Source organism: Heteronotia binoei, chromosome 15, assembly GCF_032191835.1.
Source record: "Heteronotia binoei isolate CCM8104 ecotype False Entrance Well chromosome 15, APGP_CSIRO_Hbin_v1, whole genome shotgun sequence".
In the NCBI taxonomy this organism is placed as follows: Eukaryota; Metazoa; Chordata; class Lepidosauria; order Squamata; family Gekkonidae; genus Heteronotia; species Heteronotia binoei.
The window spans coordinates 35,696,399-35,716,372 of record NC_083237.1 but is presented as its reverse complement, the minus strand read 5'-3'; the positions used below and the strand labels follow the sequence as shown (position 1 = coordinate 35,716,372).

At 49.4% G+C, this 19,974-nt stretch overlaps 2 protein-coding genes across 3 annotated transcripts; both read right to left on the bottom strand.

Moving 5' to 3' along the window:
* Positions 1-1,485: 1,485 nt before the first annotated feature.
* Positions 1,486-7,200, bottom strand: NAT14 (N-acetyltransferase 14 (putative)). Its single transcript, XM_060256441.1, has 3 exons — positions 7,086-7,200; positions 5,081-5,185; positions 1,486-3,234 (listed from the first exon to the last, which is right to left on the bottom strand). The coding sequence occupies exons 2-3, from the start codon at positions 5,159-5,161 to the stop codon at positions 2,692-2,694; spliced, it is 624 nt and encodes a 207-aa protein (XP_060112424.1). The 5' UTR covers positions 5,162-5,185; positions 7,086-7,200; the 3' UTR covers positions 1,486-2,691.
* Positions 7,201-10,428: 3,228 nt separating this feature from the next.
* On the bottom strand, positions 10,429-19,696 carry ZNF628 (zinc finger protein 628). 2 transcript variants are annotated; one of them, XM_060256433.1, is made up of 2 exons: positions 19,624-19,696; positions 10,429-14,982 (listed from the first exon to the last, which is right to left on the bottom strand). In XM_060256433.1, exons 1-2 carry the CDS (start codon positions 19,681-19,683, stop codon positions 11,368-11,370), a joined length of 3,675 nt encoding a protein of 1,224 aa, XP_060112416.1. In that variant the 5' UTR covers positions 19,684-19,696; the 3' UTR covers positions 10,429-11,367. The 2 variants fall into 2 exon arrangements, with proteins under 2 accessions (XP_060112416.1, XP_060112418.1); XM_060256435.1 differs by having other exon boundaries at positions 19,493-19,656.
* Positions 19,697-19,974: the final 278 nt, after the last annotated feature.

Below are 19,974 nucleotides of genomic sequence, written 5' to 3'. Positions count from 1 at the left end.
GACCAGACTACATAGGCCCCCATGCAGTTATCATTGTAGTCTGTAAGTGTAATGAGAAGGTGTCGCACTTAGAGATTAAGATGGGATTTATGTCTCCTTGGCACCTGTTTATTTGTTGCCTGTTCTTTCTTACCCGCCCAAAACCACCTGGTTAGTGTCTTATATACACACAAAGACACCACAAAACAAAAATCAGCTCAAAACAAGCAATTCCACAATCAACTGCTTGGAGTGGCATTTGGCTTGCAGCCTGGGAGGTTGCCAGAAAAAAAAGGCATAGTGCCAAACAGACAGTTGTCAGAAGTTACAGGCAAAATACTTAAAAGATTTTCAAACCTATTGTGTGTACCTCTGAATGAATTTTTAATCTCCTGTGGATTGTCTAGCCTCTTCTGAGACCGTGTGTCTGTTTGAATTTTTTTTCCTTTCCATGCAGGGGTTACCATCCAAGTCAAGTTTTGTTCCTATCATTAATCAATATGATGTTCAATGTACGAAATGTTTTGAAACTTTTGTACTTACACCATTTTGACAAAAAAAATACACACAACAGGTTTGAGAATCTTTAAGTATTTTGTCTGTAATTTCTGACTGCTGTCCACTTGGATCTATTCTCTAGCTGTGGTCTCCTCGTGAAGTTTTAGGAAAAAAGGCATTGCAGAACACAAGTTTTAACACAGTATTTGCAAAGGAGGCTGCCTGGTGTACAGCACAAATAGGACTCAGTTTCCCTGCTCCTTGTGAATCCGGGCTATATCACACCTGAACAGAACCAGATGTGGCAAGCAGTGTTCCCTCTACGCTGAGTTGGTGTGAGCTGACTCCGTTTTTTAGCCTCTGGCTCACAGTTTTGTCTTAACTCAGGAAAAAAATGGCCTCAGAGCAAATAAATTTATGCAGTAGCTTACAGCTTTAATGCCAGTCACTCACAAAGTAGAATTTTTGCTCTAAAGACTCCACAGCTTAGATGGAGTTTTGGTGGCAAGATGTCTCCACAGATCTGACAGCAAATCACATGTAAAGCTTAAATTGTTTCTGTTGAAATCAGTGGCCTTCACCACTTCAGAGTGCAAGTGACAGATTCCAATTACCACCACAGTAAAAAAAGACCCTCCTCCCTTTCTTGATCTGCTGTTATAGTTGCAGGTTTTTTTTTTTAAATGAGAGTATTCCAAAAAGTGATCCTTCCATCTGCTGTCTGAAGCAACACAGTCCCCACTCAAATGCTTCAGGGTTTGGCCCAGCTCATTCTTGCTGACTATCCCCAGACCGAGAGAGGTGAAGTTGCAAAGCACCCGTAACCGGGCCTTCTCCTCTATAGCTCCGAGCCTATGGAACCAACTTCCAGAGGAAATGCGGGCCCTGCGGGACCTAGAACAGTTCCGCAGGGCCTGCAAGACCCTCCTCTTCAGACTGGCTTTCGCTGATGAAAATGGAAATTGCGAAGGAAACCGCCATCAGAAAAAGTAAACATAGCATTAGCACTTTTACTAATTTAATTAATTTAATTTTAAAACTTAACCAGATTTTAATTAAACGCTTATAATGTTTAATGTAATTTTATCCATTTGTATAATCAACCCTGAACTATGTTGTTAGCCGCCCTGAGCCTGCTCCGGCGGGGAGGGCGGGATACAAATAAAATTTGTTGTTGTTGTTGTTGTTGTTATTCTGCTGTGGATGTAAACCAGGTCTTATAAATGGGACACCTAATCAGCCTTGTCCATGGCTGCATCTAAGGGGTGAGTAGAGACATTGTTTCCTGATTCATAAAAGGCCTGGCCAGCCAAACACAGTGCAAATACAGTTTCTGCTGTAAACGAAAAGAACAGGTTCCCTGAAGCCTGTTCTCAAGAGGCAGCTGTACACAACTTTTCAGCAGCTAAGAAAAATGCTTCCACAGTTGACTTACCTCTGAAATTATGTCGGTATGTATATAACAAAACCTACGTGTGTAGCACAAATATACAACTAATCAAGAAAGCAAGGAAGAGAGTTGTTTCCAGACTCATAATACAAAAATCAAGACGTGCTTATCACAAATCTCTAGAATTCAGCATCTTGAAATCTTAGCTTTCCTTTGGGTTACCAGGGGGGCGGGGAAGGGAGCTTCTTGAGGCTGCAAACGCTGTGGGCAGATTGCTGCAAGTGTATTGTGGAGGAACTTGTAGGTTAGGTTTCAGTGCTCCGCAGAATGTCTTCTGCCTGAGTAGCAGAATGAGAATAAATTAAGCAAAACAATTGGTTGATTTGCATAAGTGACTCAGATCACAGGACCTGAGGTTATCTTGGTGCAAAAAACTGGATGTGTGTAATAAGACTGTACACAGCCCTGGCCTGAAAGGGGAGATAGGGCTATGGAAGGTGTTCATTCCAGTTCCCTCAAATGAGGGAGAAGTATCTGGGATGGCTTTTCTTGGAACCCCTCAGTGAAAAAGGGCCTGACGTGCAAGGAGGGGGAATTGGCTCATAGCTTTTTATCCAGAGTGACATTTGTTTGTGTGCAGCATCGTCACATCCCAGGTGGAGAAAAGCCACCTGGCAGAGCAGAACTACCATGTTTGAGGCCAAGAGATGGCTCACTAAGCACAGCCTGTTTGGGGAACTTTGTGCTTTTCCCCCAAATCAAGGCTATGTATTCCAGTCTGGGTCCCTTGAGCAGCTCGGACACTTAATTCACAGGCGCGGATGCTACAGCTCCTTGCTGAACACTTGCTGAACAGTGTAGCCCAACCACCGGCGTCCACTGCTCACGTTGTAGCCACTGCTTTCAAAGAGCCCAATGGCAGCTTTGGTGACTACTGAGACTTGGGCCACCAGGCATTTGAAGCCCTGAGCACGAGCCTGAGCTTCGAGGAACCGGAGGAGGCAGCGGCCCACACCAGAGCGCCGGTACCAGCGATTGACAGCCAAGCGTTTGAGCTCTGCAATGTGGGGTTCCCCTTCCCAGGGTTCCAGAGCCACGCAGCCACAGATGTCATCCTCATCATAGACAGCCACCCAGAGCCCACGCTGGCCAGCGTTGTAGTAGGCATACAGTTGCCTCAGGTCTAGTGAACGCCACAGCAGGAGTTTCAGAGCCACAACAGTGAGCAGCACTGGCACCACGAGTGCCACCACGAAAGAGTTCAGGAAGAAGCGCAGGCCACTGCTCACCACCGCCATCAAGAGCAACGCTAATGGCCGCGTCAGCACATACAATATCAGACGGTTCTCTGTATCCTTGAATCCATCCTGTGGGGGTGGGGGAAAGAAAAACAAACAAAAGGCAAGTTAAGTAAGGATTGCGCCGTTTTGGGGGGATGTCAGGTAGGTTTGTCAGTTCTGGCTTTGGAAATTCCTGGAGATTTAGGAGTAGTGCCTGGTAAAGGACGGAGCCTGGGGAAGGAAGGGAAGGTGCAGCCATTTCTCCCAGGGGAACTGAACTTTGTAATCTGGAGATCAGTAGTAAGGCTGGGAAAACTCCAAGCCTCAGCAGGAGGTTGTTAACCCTAACTTCAGGCCTGTTAAAGGCTTGGCTACCGAGACCACTGAAAAAGTTGGCAACTTGATCCAGAAACCAGTAGAGAAAGGTGGGAAACTTGGGAGTCTTATACATGGGCTGTTTGACTTGGCTTGGATAATGAAAGGAAGCAGGTTACACTCCCTCTTAATTCCCCACAGTATCATGATACTATGGTGCACCTCTTGGGTTTACCCCAGCTTTTTACATAAAGAACATAAGAGAAGCCATGTTGGATCAGGCTAATGGCCCATCCAGTCCAACACTTTGTGTCACACAATGGCCAAAAAGCAGGTGCCATTAGGAGTTCACCAGCAGCGCCATTCTTTCTTATACTTGCTTTACTCCAGTCTTGTCAGAACAAGAGCAGCAATGTCAGGGCAGCTGCCATGTGGATAGGAAAAGGACAGTACTTTACTGGTCTTACGCATAACTTCATCAGGAAAGTACAGTTGTTTCCTAGTCTCACCCATAACAATAATTTTCTATGTCCCAGCTCCTTGTGACTGCTGCTTCCATCCTCATACCAAAAAGCTTAAAAATAAAAACAGAAATTGCTAAGTCTATAGCATTATAACAATTTATTACAATGGACTATTTCCTAGGTTTCTTTAAAAAAAAAGAAAAAAAAGGCTAGTAGTCTCTAGTCGAGGGCTCTCCAACATGGGCACCATGGTGTTTGCTGCTGTCACCTTTTCTGTAACTTACCAAATTGTTTTAGGAACTGGGTGGAGCCAGGTGGTGCTTCTGCCCAGCAAGGCTTCCGACTACTTGAGATTTGATTGGCTTTGCAACTTTTAAAAAATACTGCTTTGACAGCAGCTGCCACCACAACACAAGCATCTGTGCCTCAAGTTAAGCTGTGGCCATCATTTTGTGTCTGCCACCACCTCCAGCAGTTATTCTGTGGCAGCCATTTTGTTGTTGCACCCACCACAATTTGCCAGAATTCCAAATGTGCTCACAGACCCAAAAAGGTTAGAATTCAACACTGACCTGGATAACTCAGGAAAACTCGATCTTGTAAGCTAAGCAGGGTCGACTCTGGCAAGTACTTGGATGGGAGACCTCCTTGGAAGACCAGGCGTCAGGAGGCAGGCTTTATTCAGCTACCTCCCTGAATATCCTCCCTGCCCCCAGTAGGGATCAGTCACCAGAGATTACCATGACTTCCAGGTGCACACACAAGCGTGTGAGTGCACACACATATTTAAAAAAAAAAGTTGGGACCCCTGCTTTAGTCCTTTTCATTGCAGAATTATACAGCTTGCATTTCCCCTTAACACTCTGCAACAAAAAAGGCTAAAGATTTACTGTTTAAAAGCACAAAAGCTAGCAACTTGAAGATTGCGATTTTAAGGCTAGAATGATCCAGTAATATGATCCAGTAATTTTTAAAACCCTCTGGTGCCAGGGAAGAAATGCTAGCAGCAGAAACCTGGAATCATGAACTGTCAGCCATAGCAGCAATAGGGAAACCACAGCAAATTGTTTCCATATGGAAAACACTTTACTTGGCTTTAGAAACAAGCTATAAGGGATGGCCAGCCGTGGATGTTCTCTAGCACTCCGTCTCACCTTTAGAAGCTCCAAAACAACTGATGCTTCATCCTCTCTCATTTCCCTGATGGACAGCTGCTCAGGTTCCAGGGTAGGCATGGTCGTAATGGGTAAGAAAAGCACCTGCAGGGAAGGAAAACTTGAGTATTTGCTGACTACAAAACAGGACCAGCTCCCTTGACCACAATGGACAGTTTTAAAAACCCAGGTGAATCTTGGGTTGCCAGCAACAGGTTGGGGAATTCCTGGAGATTGGGGGGGGGGGGGGGGGGTTAGAGCCTGGGAAAGGATCTCAGTGGGATACAATGCCAACAGTCCACTCCCCAACGCAGCCATTTTCTCCAGGAGAATTAATCGCTGTAGTCTGGAAGGCACCTGTAATTCCTTGAGAGCTCCAGGCTCCACCCAGAGATTGGACATATGGACATATGAAGCTGCCTTATACTGAATCAGACCCTTGCTCCATCAAAGTCAGTATTGTCTTCTCAAACTGGCAGCGGCTCTCCAGGGTCTCAAGCTGAGGTTTTTCACACCTATTTGCCTGGACCCTTTTTTGGAGATGCCAGGGATTGAACCTGGGGCCTTCTGCTTCCCAAGCAGATGCTCTACCACTGAGCCACCGTCCCTCCCCTTAGATGAACCTATAGCTCTGTTAAAAAATGGAAGTGTTGAAATAATATAGAAGTCTCTCCAAATCGAAGTGCTGTCTTTATGATATCCTCCCCACCCCATTCCTGCAGCATATTGGGTTGCTGTAGCAACTCGAAATGGCACCCCGGAGAGACGAAGGAGGAAGAAAGCAGAACCTTACCCAGAAGAAATAGAAAACAGAACCAGACAGCATGAATTGGGGGGGGGGGGGGGGGCAAGCAGAGATGCAGAAAGGAAGTGAAATCAGCATGGGAAGCACTTGAGCAGGATGTTGGGGCCGCAGCAAAGAACTGGGATTTCCCCTATCCCACAAGACCCTGGATGTCCACCAAGGTTTTCAAAATGAACAACTGCACAGTTCTAATGCCATTTGCAACAGAGCAGTTTCTTAAAAGCGTGGCTACAGGCCAAGCAGTGAAAACAAGGTTCTTGCAGGGCCTCTGGGGAATAGTTTACTTCAGAAGACTTGAAATCTTCACACCACAGTGTGTGCCTGTAGTTGTTCCTTTTGACAGGATAAATCTGCACCATTTTTCACTCTTTAGGCAAATCGGACAAAACAATTTATTTTTAGCCACAGTGTGGTATATTAACAGTTGTCAGACCTTATCAAAGTACCTGTATCAAAACTTTGGGGAGGGTTTTTTGTAAGCACAACTGAAATATATGGTAGGGATTCCACCTCCCATCTTTAATAAGTGCCATTTTTAACAAAATCGGCAGGCACGGCATTTCAAAGTTTGAAGATGCTGAATTTCCACTTTCTGTTCAGTTATTAAATACATGTCCTACCATGAAAGAAAAATGTTGGCAACTGCGATACAGTTTTGTATATGTGTATGTTTTAAACCTACTGTGCATCTATTAAAATTGGATTTTCTGCATTCAGTAAAAGGTTCACTCAATACCTTTGAGTAAACCATTATTTGTTTCCCAATTTATAAAATACAAAAAAAAATCTGAGTTTTTCAATGAGAACCAGGTTGTGGAATATGATTACTTTTATCATGCTTTTATTAGCTTATGGTGGCCATTTTGTCAATTTATTAATCCCCCAGTCTGGATTCCTTGCCCTTCCTCCCTGAACTCAATTTATACACGCAAATCGGCAATAGCTGGCCAACGTACGTTTTCACCCACTGGAAGAGTTAACCACCATGATTTTAACCTCTTGTATGCAAGCTGTCACTGCCCACTCACTTCGCACCGCGGCAAATAAACGCTAGTTGCAATAACCCCCAGTGTGTACTGAACTGGCCCCGCTGAGATAATAACTAATACAGCCACACCCCTCAATAGAAAAACAGAAATGCTCTACCGATCTCGCAACCTTGCATATTCTCATTCCCCCCTATCCAGACAATAGACTCACCCGTACTGTTGAATATAGCAGCTTTCACTCCCGGGTAGGCGAACATGGAATATCCCAATAAGTCTTACACACCCTACCCCTACTAGGAAAAAAATGGCTTCGCCCCCCAAGGCCTCTTGTAAAGACCCTGCTCCCTTCCAGCAGCTTTATCCCAATGCGCACGCGCTATCTCTCCCCCTCTCGGTCCCTCAACTACGCAGCCCTTAGCAACAGTTGCTACGGGAGACAAAGGAGGCCGCTCGAACCGCTCAGAAGCTTGGTCTGTAATAGTTGTCCAACAAACAAAACCCAATTTACTTAATTTTTTAAAGTTTTTATCAGGACGCGGGGGTAGCTCTTCAGGGAGGAATCGGTAATCATCTTTCTATAGGTGTAACTATTCCAGCCATCTTAAAAAATGAAGTGCAATGCTGGGACTTGCTTCAGGCTGCTAGGGATGCCAGCCTCCAGGTGGGACCTGGGGATCCTCTGGGGTTACAGCTCATCTCCAGACTACAGAGATCATTTCCCCTGGAGAAAATTTATGCTTTGGTGAGTGGCAGACTCTATGGCTTTGTATCCCCTCCAAGCTCCATTTCCAAAGTCCCACATTTCCCAACTTGGATCTCGCAACCTTAATCCTTCCCACCAGTAGCCAGGGAGGACCTTGTAATGCTATCTTTTAGGACGGTAAACCATTGGAGTGCATCCAACTCATTACACAAGAGGACACTGACAGCTGGCAATCAGCTGGGGGTGGGATCCTGACATTTTGCTTGTTTGTTCCTTGCTTTCAGGTTATCTGCTGGGAATTCAAATGAGCTTTTTAAAAAATGTATCTCAGGTGAATGACCTTTTGCACTAACACTCTCCCAGGACACTCCAAAACTCACTAAACTAAAATTCAGTGATGCTAGCCTCCAGGTGGTACCTGGGGATCCCCTAGAAATACAACTCATTTCCAAAATGAATGGTTGATTCTGTGGCATTGAGGACTCCATCCTCAAATCTGCAGTTTCCCAATTTGGATTTTCTTGCACACACACACCCCCTATCCAGGGGTGGGGGAACCTAACAATCTACTAAGCCTCCTCCACCTCAAGACCAACCAAAACTCTGCAGGCTCCATTAGTTTGTCTCAATGCTAGACTCAGGATTCTACATCTTGACCAAAAAGGCTGCACTCCTGAGCAAATATGTTGTAGTTCTGAACTGTGGTCTTCATCTTGCCCACTAAATAGCAAATATTATCACATGCTTCCAAGGCATAAATCAAAACCCAGGCAATTAAAAACAGAACTCCAAGCAAGTTAGCTTCATTTATATAGGCAATTTTTGAGCCAGTAGTACTTTTCAAAGATATTTTTTTCTCCAATGTCTTTCTATTACCATATCCCTTCTGATGTTTTCTTTTGGAAGTTCATCACGTATAACTTGGTCTCAGAGATGGAGTGTTTTGTGTTGCGTTTTGTCCCAACCAGAGAGGTGGCATGTCTTTTTTTTTTTTTGCAGGGGACCTTGGGATCTTAAGAGCCCAGTGGCCCAGAAGCTGCAGTACTTCAGTCCTAAGCTCTACTCACGACCTGAGTTCAATCCTGTGGAAGCTGGGTTTTCAGGTAGCTGGCTCGAGGTTGACTCAGCCTTCCATCCTTCTGAGGTCGCTAAAATGAGTACCCACCTTGCTGGGGGGGGGGGAGCATAGATGACTGGGGAAGGCAGTGGCAAATCACCCCGTAAAAATTCTGCCGTGAAAACATTGTGAAAGCAGCGTCACCCCAGAGTCGGAAACAACTGGTGCTTGCACAGGGGACCTTTCCTTTTTCCTTGGATTCGATCTTTATGTGCAGTATAAGCTGGCTGTGAAGAGTAATTCTAAGTGGGTAAAAAGGGCTTTATAAAATCCCAAATGTCGATTTACCCCAAAAGTTTTTACCCCACCAACATGATTTGCAAATTGTCCTCTGGGGATCCTATGTCCCCAGTTAGAATCACTGGTCTAGAATCACAGAAATAAGCAAACAATATTTAAAAAAAAAATCACTATGTTAACTCATGGGGTATGGCAGCTGGTAAACCCAGTTTAAGTTCCCATTCTCAGTCCTAAAAAAAGATATATATATATTTTAGGGGGGGGGGGGCGGTTTACAGTGAGGCTGAATTACTGGGTTATGTGCCAAATTTAGGGCGGAGGTGGGGGGGGGAAATGTAAATTAAAGGGATATTCACAGTGCATGAGTCAGAGCACAGCATAACCTTATTATGAGTGTTTGGCCTTGGAACGTGTGAAGTCATAATAAAAGGCAAAATCCCGACCCATCTCTTTAAAAACTTAACATTTTGGTCTTTATTTCCATGTAGTTTACAAGCCTTGCCCATGGTCACACTTGGGAGTGGCTTGCTCTGGAGAACTCTGGAAAGCTTTTGATTTACAAGGGGCTCTCAAGAAACGTTTGGGAAGTCAAATCGACTCATCAGGCAGGACTTTCAACTTCCCTTCCTCCAGAGACCTGAGCATCTTGGAAGTGTTGTTCTGTAGGGGCATTCTTTTGTTGACTAGGAATTAACTTCCTTAAAAAATTCAATGCAATTCAGTCCCATTTTGATGACTGTTTTATATAGCCATGTTCCAAGGTGCATTGGTTACTGAATGTCCCATTTTATGGACTGTATTGAATCACTATATGTAATCCATCTTGAGTCCCTGTGAGAAGGCAGACTATAAATAATGTAAGTAAATAAATAAATAGATGGAACGTGGTCATATGCTATAGCCCAATCTCATCAAATTTTGGAAGATAAGCAGGGTTCAGTACTTGGAGAAGGGACCACTAAGGAAGACTCTACAAAGGAAGGCAATGGCAAACCACTGCTGCTTCTCACTTGCCTTGAAAGCTCTTTGCTGTGGTCACCATAAGCCAGTTGCAACTTGACAGCACATAAATACATACGCAAGTATAAAGTGTCCTAAAGTTCTTCTGAGACGGATGTGGGTTAATTTCAAGCAGGCTTAACCTTCCAAGCAGACTTGAGCTCTTTGAAGTGCTAAGAATATTCTATATCTAACGCATCACTAACATGTTTTTTGCTAAGATGTTTGAAGCTGCTTTTAAAAAGACCTACTCCCTCCACTAGGTCAGTCTCTTTTCTCTTGTCCTTTTAAAGCTTTTGATGACTTCCACCCCAAAAGAATCAGATATCCCATGTTATTTTACAAACAAAAACAAAACCCAAAAAACCACACCAAAGAATGTTCTTGCATTCTTTCCTCAGTTTGGCCAGTTTCTACAGTAAAGGACACTTTCAGTGTGAGTCCAGCTTATGCAAATATACTAAAACACAGGAGTTGGAAGAAAGGAGGCAAAGGTTCTTCAAAGCAGTTTTTATTTTCTTTCTAGCTGAAAGAGTCTATGACTCCTGCGCGTGTGTTAGCACCAGGAATTGGGGGTACACTCTGGAAGAAATGTGGTTCTGAGGAACAGGAGACTGGAAGGGTCTGACCAGAAGAAAAAACAGGCTGAGAGATGTGAGGCTGAGAGATGCAATCTATGACCAGTCACAAGTTGGCTTCCAACAGCATTCCCACCCCATAGTGTTGAAAACCAAAGGAAGACCTGAAAATCTGAACTTCCCTGATTTTTCTGTTACACAAAGCAGAGTCCACACTGTGCCATGGAGACCCTGATCCAAAGCTATAATTTGGAAGGGAGAGAAGTTGTGCATCCAACAGCTACCCATCCATCAGACTCCCTGTCTGAGGCGGGGGAGAAAACCCAGGAGTCCTGGCTGCCACAGAGTTTAATTTTCTTTTAACCATCACAGTGCAAACTTTTGGTTCTTGCTAGAACAAAATAATTCAAGCACAGAGGAGAACAGGCATGAATCTATGAAAGAACAAAGGACTAGGCTAGCTAGCCTTTCTTCTCATGCAAGGACATACAAGTGCTCATGAAGATGGTGGAGTGGTCACTGTGGCTGCAGGGTCAAAAGCAGCAGCAGCAGCCTACATGTGAGCAGGAGGGGGTGGGGAGAGCCAAGGGTGTGCTTTGGACCTGCGAGCCCAGGTTTCCTGTCACACCTTGTTATGGGACACCCAATCCCACGCATATAAGTGACAATGCCACCCAGAAGTCTTGAAGTCACCCAGACTAGAGTCATCCTATCTGGCAACTACAGCAACAATCGGCAAGTCTCCACCTGAACCCACTGTGTGGGGGGGCCCGTAGCACATCTGTGTTCCCAGTGCAAATAACTGCAGCCCTGGGTCTCAGTCAGCATCCTCACTCTGTTGTGGGGATGGCCACTTTCAGAAGGTGTGGACCAGCTGCATGTTTGGTACCGTCTGTACAATCTGGATGGAGGGCAGGCCCTGTGAAGCCACTGGACTTTGCAAAAGCTGCACCATCTGAGAGGTGCTGCCGCCGTCGCTGGCTGGTTGAGCGCTCTCTGGGCTGTTCACCTGCAGCGTCGGCACACTCTCCAGCACTTGGAGAGTCTGTTCCCCCTGAGCACTGCGGATGATCAGCAGGTTCTGCCCAGTCCCGGAGCCGCCCTCAGGACCCTGCAGCTGGAGGCCAGGGAGCTCTTGCACTGTCTGAATATTCTCCACCTCCTGCACACATAGGCGGGTCTGCTCCCCACCTGCGCTCCTCAGCACCAACACATTCTGCACCCCCTCCTCGGTTTGCAGCGTCTCAAAGTGCACATCCTGCACCCCCTCCAGGCTCTCCACCTCACTACCAGGCCCCAGCAGTTCATCTCCAGGAGAATTCTGCACCACAATCAAGTTCTGGCTTTCCTCCTCTGCACTGGATCCCTGCTGGAGATCTACCCCAGAGAGCTCATGGGAGCTGGACAAAGCGGATTCCACCTCACTCATTTCCTGAGGTGGGTCCAGGGTATGAAGCTGGATGCCTGCGATCTCCTCAGAAGGCTGGAGTTGCTGCTCTTCCTGAGAAGACATCAAGCCCTGGATCTGAATGGTGCCATCCAGCTGCTGGGAAGGAGAGAGCCCCTGGATTTCAACACCAGTCAAAGACTGGTTTGAGGGGGACAGGTTTTGGATCTGCAGGGGACCGGTCTGCTGAGGCGACGGCAAGGCCTGCAGCTGAAGGGGGCCCATTTGCTTGGAAGGCTTAAGGGTTTGGATCTGCAGGGTCCCCACCTGTTGGGATGAAGAGACAGCCTGAAGTTGCACAGTGTTCACCTTCTGGGAAGGCTGAAGTGTCCGGAACTGCATCGTCCCTGTCGCTGGGCAGCTGGACAGGTTCTGGATCTGTACAGCGCCCGTTGACCGAGAAGTGGGCAGACTTTGGATCTGGACAGTGTTCTGGGGGAGCGGCAGGCTTTGGATCTGCACGATGCCAGTCTGTTGAGAATGCGGGAGGGCTTGGATCTGGATCGTACTCATCTGCTGGGAGGTAGGCAGGGCCTGGATTTGCAGAGTGCCACCTTGCTGGGCAGCAGGCAGGCTCTGGAGCTGCTGAGACTGCTGCAGGGCTTGAATTTGGAGGGTTCCTGTCACTGGCGCAACAGCTGGCACAGCTTGGATCTGCACCATACCCGTCTGAGGTTCAGGCAAACTCTGGAGGACAATAACGTTCTGTCCACCAGCCGGCAACCCCAAAGTCCTCTGGATCTGCATGTTAGAGAGAGGCTGCATACTGGGCCCAGCAGAGCTTGGCATCAAAATGATGCTCTGGTTGCCAGACACTGGTGAGGGCGGGGGTGGCGGTAGTGGAACAGGCTTCTTGTTCTTGCCTTGCCGGAGTGGGGTAGGCTTGCTTGGGGCGATGGGAGTGCTTGGCAACAGGGTAAAGCTGGCTGGAGCAGCAGGTGCTGTGGGCATCACTTGGGGGCTGGGCAGCAGAATGAGTTTGGGGGGCGAACTTTGGGGGGGCGGCTGCTGCACGCTGGGGATGAGCTGCAAGCCCTGTGCCGTCTGCACCAGCAGAAATGTCTGCGCGTTAGAAGGGCTGGGTGGGGCCGGGCTGCTGCTCAACTCCACGTTCAGAGTGGCCTGAAGGTTGGGCAAGATTTGCACCTCCTGAGTGGCAGCAGGTGAGGGAGCAGCTGGACGGCTGGGCGTCTCACCGCTGCTGTGGGTACGCAAGTGGCGCTGCAAGTACGAGGCCATGACGAAGGCCTTGGCGCACACCGGACACTGGAAGGGACGCTCCCGCGAATGGGTCCGCCGGTGCAAGGCCAGGTTGGAGGAGTGGGTGAAGGCCTTACCGCAGTCCCGGCAACAATAGGGTCTTTCACCAGTGTGCACTCGCTGGTGCTGCCGGAGGTTGGATGTCTGGGTGAAGGCCTTGCCGCAAGTCTGGCAGGCAAAGGGACGCTCCCCGGTATGCAGCTGCTGGTGCCGGCGGAGGCACGAGGTGTTCTTAAAGGCTTTCCCGCAGTCCTGGCAGGCGTACGGGCGTTCCCCCGTGTGCTGCCGTAAATGGTACTGGTAGTGAGAGGCCCACTTGAATGCCAGACCACAAGTGGGGCAGGTGAAGGCACGCAGCCCTGTGTGAACCCGTTGGTGGATGCGCAGCAAGGAAGAGCGCTTGAAGGCCTTCCCGCACTCCCCGCAGGCATACGGACGTTCCCCTGTGTGGTCACGCAGGTGATAACGCAGCCCGGAGGAGCCCTTGAATGCCTTTCCACATTCCCTGCAAACATAGGGTCGCTCCGGGGGTGGGGGCGTAGTCACTGTGGCAGCAGGTACCGGCTCGGCCTGTGCTGGGCACGTCACCTCAGCCTCTTCCAGCCGCTGCTCTGCTGGGGGGTGGGAACGCTGGTGGCCCAACAGGCTGGCCAGTGCCGGGAAAGAGCGTTCGCACACTGCACAGGTATAGGTGCGATCTGAAGAGTGCTGGCTCTGCTGGTGCCGTGCTAAGCCCGCTGCACTCTTGAAAGTCTTGCTGCAGGCTGAGCAAGTTAATGAGGGCACAGGGGATGCAGAGGTTGCTGCCTCCTCCTGCACAGGTGGTGGTGGCAGCGGAGGTGGCTCTGGTGGGGCCAGGTGCACTTCCTGGTGGGTCAGCAACTGCTCTTGGAGGGGAAAAGTGAGGTGACAAACGCTACACCGAAACAGCATCTCTACAGTGGCTGTCGATTCCTCTAGGAATAGCTGTGCTGGAGGGGCAACATCTGCGTGAGTCTCCAGGTGCCGCTGCAGAAAAGCATCCGAGGCAAAAGCTTTGCCACAGATCACACAGGTATGGGCAGGGCGGGCAGCGTGTGCCGATCGGCAGTGTAGCGCCAGATTAGAAGAGTGGGTAAAGGCCTTCCCACAGTCTTGGCATCGATATGGCCTCTCGCCGGTGTGCACACGTTGGTGCTGCCGCAAGTTGGTGGATTGGGTGAAGGCTTTGCCACAGATGGGGCAGACATAAGGGCGCTCCCCTGTATGGGTATGGCGGTGCCGCCGTAGGCTGGAGGAGTTCTTAAAGGCCTTGTCGCATGCTGGGCAGGGGTAGGGGCGCTCCCCTGTGTGTTGGCGCAGGTGGTACTGGTAATGGGAAGACCACTTAAAGGCCAGGCCGCACTGAGCACACTTGAAAGCACGCAAGCCAGTGTGCACGCTCTGGTGGATCTGAAGCAAGGAGGAACGTTTGAATGCTTTGCCGCATTCATCACACTTGTAAGGTCGCTCGCCTGTGTGTCCACGCTGGTGATATAGTAATGCTGATGACCCCTTGAAGGCCTTGGGGCACTCGGAGCACTTATAAGGGCGCTCGCCCGTATGAGTCCTCTGGTGGTGGATGAGGCGCGAAGACCACTTGAACACCTTGCCGCATTCCAGACATTCGTACTGGTGGTCACTGCTGCTCCCGCCAGCACCGCCCCCGGCTGGGGCCACAACCGGCACTGCTGCTGCCTGCATCTCTAGCTGCTGGGCTCCCACCATGGCAACAGACTTCACCTGCTGAAGACAGAGAGAGCGTGATAGTCAATGAATTCTACCAGTTTTGTCCTTACACAGTTTGTTCAGCAGACAAGATGGAAGGCCTCATTTGTTTATTTATTTATTTATTTATTTATTACTTTGCATTTATATCCCGCCCTCTCCGCAAGCGGACTCAGGGCGGCTTACAGTATCATAAAAACAATCAATTCCATAAAACATATAAAACCATAATACATTTATCAGTTTAAAACTATTACGCTATCTCGATCCAGTCTGGCGGTATTGGGTTCTGACTATGACCACCAGCTTCTGTAGGATGTCCGGTGGCAGCCCATTTTCAGTCAACCAGAAATGCCTGTCTAAACAGTTCGGTCTTACAGGCCCTGCGGAACGCCGACAGATCCCGCAGGGCCCTTATAGCTTCTGGGAGGGTGTTCCAGAGTTCTGGTGCTGCCACCGAGAAGGCCCTAGATCTTGTTGCGCATAGCCTGGCTTCTTTTGGGCCAGGGGCAGACAGCAGATTTTTTGTCTTTGATCGCAGTGCTCTCTGGGGGATATATGGGGAAAGGCGGTCCCGTAGATAGGCAGGTCCCTGACCATAAAGGGCTTTAAAGGTTAATACCAACACCTTGAAGCGAACTCGGAACACAACAGGCAACCAGTGCAGCTCTCTCAGCACTGGCTGAATGTGCTCCCGTCGTGGTAGCCCCATTAACAGCCGTGCCACAGCGTTCTGCACTAGTTGTAGTCTCCGGGTTAGCGTCAGGGGTAGCCCCATGTAGAGAGCATTACAGTGATCTATTCTTGAGGTGACCGTAGCATGGATTACCGTCGCTAGGTCGCTGCGGTCCAGGTAAGGGGCCAGCTGCCGTGCTTGCCGAAGATGGAAAAAGGCAGATCTAACAGTGGCTGCCACCTGAGCCTCCATTGTAAGGGAGGACTCAAGGAGCACGCCTAAGCTCTTGACCTTGGGGACCGGTATTAGTGGCACCTCGTCAAGGGCCGGCAGCTGGATCTCTCTCCCCGGACCGCCCCGACCCAGGTAGAGAACCTCCGTCTTCGTCGGATTCAATTTCAGCCGACTCAGTCTGAGCCAGGAGGCCACGGCTTGTAATGCCAGGTCTAGATTTTCCAGGGTACAGTCAGACTGGCCACCCATCATTAGGTAGAGCTGGGTGTCATCCGCATATTGATGGCAACCCAGTCCATACCTCCTGACAATCTGGGCAAGGGGGCGCATATAGATATTAAATAACATCGGGGATAGGACCGCTCCCTGCGGCACCCCGCAACTAAGGGAGTGCCTCTGGGATGCTTCCTCCCCTATCACCACCCTTTGTCCCCGATCTTGGAGAAAGGAAGTCAGCCACTGCAAGGCAGATCCCTGTATCCCCACATCGGTGAGGCGGTCAGTCAGTAGCTGGTGGTCAACCGTGTCAAAAGCGGCTGACAGTTCTAATAACAGCAGCACTGCAGAGCCGCCCTGATCCAGATGTCACATAAGATCATCCATGAGGGCGACCAGAACTGTCTCCGTCCCGTGACCTGGCCGAAAGCCGGACTGGAATGGATCCAGTGCGGAAGTGTCCTCCAGGAATCCCTGCAGCTGAGTCGCCACCGCCCGCTCTATGACCTTACCCAGGAAGGGAAGGTTTGACACCGGCCGATAGTTCGCCAATGTGGCCGGGTCTGCTGATGGTTTTTTTAAGAGGGGACGGACCACTGCCTCTTTAAGAGGTGTGGGAAAGATCCCTTCAATCAGGGACCTATTGATGATGTCCTGTAGTGGTTCACGTAGCCACGTTTGGCTAGCCTTTATAAGCCAAGACGGGCACGGATCTAACCTACAGGTCGTAGGGCGTACAGCTGCAAGGGTCCTGTCGACTTCCTCCAGACTGAGTGGACTGAAGGAATCCAGAATTGAACCAGAAGACGTGCTCGGTGCCCCAAGTTCATCTACTGTATTAATTATGGCGGGTAGGTCGTGTCAGAGTGACGAGACCTTATCTGAGAAATAGCTCGCAAAAGCCTCACAGCCTATTTCCAATTCTCTACTATTTTGTTTGCCCTGTGGCAATTCTGTTAATGACCGAATTATACTAAACAATTGTGCTGGGCGCGAGGTCGCAGATGCGATTCTGGATGCAAAGTGTTCCTTCTTTGCAGTCCGAATAGCCATCTCATAGGCCCTCATAAATGACCTATATGATGTTCTCGTAGCTTCGTCACAAGCGCGATGCCATTGTCTCTCTAGTCGTCTTAATCGTCGTTTCATCGATCGCAGCTCCGGGGTATACCACGGGGCGGATCGTGATCGAGGATGAAGAGGACGTCTGGGGGCGATTTCGTCAATGGCCTCGGAGAGCCGGTTGTTCCAGGTCTCCACCAGTCCATCCAACGAGTCGCCGGTAGGCCAAGGGTCCCGCATAGCCATCTGAAGCCGCAATGGGTCCATCTGACTACGCGGGCGAGCCAAAATCTGCTCACCGCCTAAACGGGACAGAGGTGGTATGTCCACACGGGCCTTCAGGACCTGGTGGTCAGACCATGGCACTGCCTCAGCAGATATCTGACCCATTGTTACTCCCGCCGCGAAGATCAGGTCTAGTGTGTGCCCAGCCTGGTGTGTGGGCGCTGTTACATATTGGGAAAGTCCCAGTGCTGCCATGGAAAGCACTAGGTCCGTCGCACGAGTGGAAGCTGCGTCCTCGGCATGGACATTGAAGTCACTCAGGACTATAAGTCGAGGATGCTCCAATGCCCAGCCTGTTACAGCCTCCATCAAGGACGGCAGGGCACTGGCTGGTGCGTTAGGCGGACGGTACACCAGCCAGATTGCCAGACTCTCCCCAACGTCCCACTCCAGGCCCACACACTCCACGCCCTTGATCTCTGGCGGCGGAAGCCTCCTGAAGGAGCAATCCTCCCGCATGAAAAAGGCCACCCCTCCCCCCCGCCCGCTAGTCCGGGCCTGGTGAATCACCGTCATCAAACTTCCTTCCCTTTTAGGAGCAACAATCACCGCAGGATTGGGTCAGATTTGTTACAGAGGTAGGGGACTACTGCCTCATGTTCACATGAGAATAAGGTCAAAAATTAGCACGTCTCCCAAAAAGTTTTTTTTCACATCATTAGATGTGGAAGGCACTGCTTGATACTGAGATGACTGAGCACATAGGACCTCTGCAGACTTTGGGATAGGGAGAAGTGGCAATTCGGCCATGAACGTTTTCAATGATCTTAACTGAGTCATGATCTATCAGCTTCAGTTCCTTTTCTAGAAATGAGAATAATGGTAGCCAGTGCTGATGTGACACAAATAAAGTTCTGTAATCAGCAGTAACAAACATTTCAAGAAGATTTTCTCAAAGCTGTAGCACATTTAGGAAGTAGGGAAGTACTATGTCTAGAATCTTCATCCTGTTGTAGCCTGAGAACATGCAAGGTTTAAATGTCATGCCTTGCTGCAAATTTCCAGCAGGCTATGACTTGACAGCAGGAAAAAGAGAGGCATAAGTACATGTAGAGACTCATCTATGGCCAGAGAATTTCCTTGCAAAGGTGGCATTGAACAGAGTCATGTGCCCTTGGCCAGATAGGCCACAAGGCATAGGAAGCGGAATAAAAATGAGCAGCTTCATTCCACACTTTTATTCCCTCCAGATTGCCAAAGAGCATGGACACAATTATCCTATTATCCCTCCCCATATTAACAACCCTGTGATGTAGGTTAGGCTGAGATTGAAAAGATCCTCAGTGAATTTAGGGTTGCCAGGTCTGCGTTTGAAAATACTTGGAGACTTTGGGAGTGGGGCCGGGAGAGGGGAGGGTTTGGGGAGAGAAGGGGCCTCAGCATAGTACAATGCCATAGAAAGAGTCCACCCTTCACAGCAACCATTTTATCCAGGGGAGCTGATCTCTGCCAGCTGGAGATCAGTTGTAAAAGCAGGAGATCTCTAGGACCCACCTGGAGGGTGGCAACCCTGGGGGGGGGGGGGAAGAGATGGCTTCTCTGATCCAAACCCAGCAATTTAACCACCACACACGCTGCCCTTGCCCTGCTTCCCAGCTGCATATGCGGGGGGGGGGGGAATGTGCTCCCTCTAAGAGAAATTCTGGTGCACACTGCAGTTTGGGAAGCAGGATTCGATCTGAGCCTGGCCTCAGCAGAACTCAACCACAGAGCATATGATGACAATTATCCTGAACACGTGCAGAGTTCACTGCTGGACCCGCTTCCCTTCCATCCCTTTTCTTCATTGTGACCGCAGACATCAAACTTCCTTCCCTTTTAGGAGCAACAACAGAACATTTCATTTTTTCCCCAAGTCTTCACAATTTCCCCCCTCTCAAGCCAGAAGAGGTCTTTTCTGCCGGAGGACAAAAATCCCCGCAAGCAGCGGACATGCCCCTTTAAATGTGGCCCCTCCCCTTTAAGGAACCGAGCTTCACCGCCCCTCCCCCTTCTCCGCCGCTGGGCCCCGCGCGATGTCCCTTCCCCTCCCTTCCCCTTGTCTCATTCTCTCACCTGGCCTGACGGCCCTTCCCGCCGCTTCGCCCCAGCAAGGAGTTAATGGGAGGGGGCAGGGGGGGCTGTGGGGGGAGGGGCCCCCACTCTACCCTCCCAACGACCGGCGGTGCGAGACACCCAATCTTTACCTCGCTCACACTAACTGCCTGGTCTAACCAGCGGACCCCACCCCTGTACGGTTCTCCCATTGGTCACGCGGAGGATCTCGGGAGCTGTAGTTTGGGGCGCTTAGCAGCCGGGAGTCGTACCACGTGACCGTATCTGTACAGAGCTAAGAGGCTGACTAACCGCGAAAGCGGGCTGGAGGAAGGTTTTCTTTCCTCGAGGTTGTTACCCTTCCTCCCCTTGTCGGTGATTGTTACGTACTGAGGTGAACAGACTGTCTGAGAAGTATGAGGGCTGCTGGGATGTTTTGTCACTAGTCGGTGCTTATGTCACTGTCTGGGTAACGTCACAGCCTGGCGTATGACGTCATTATC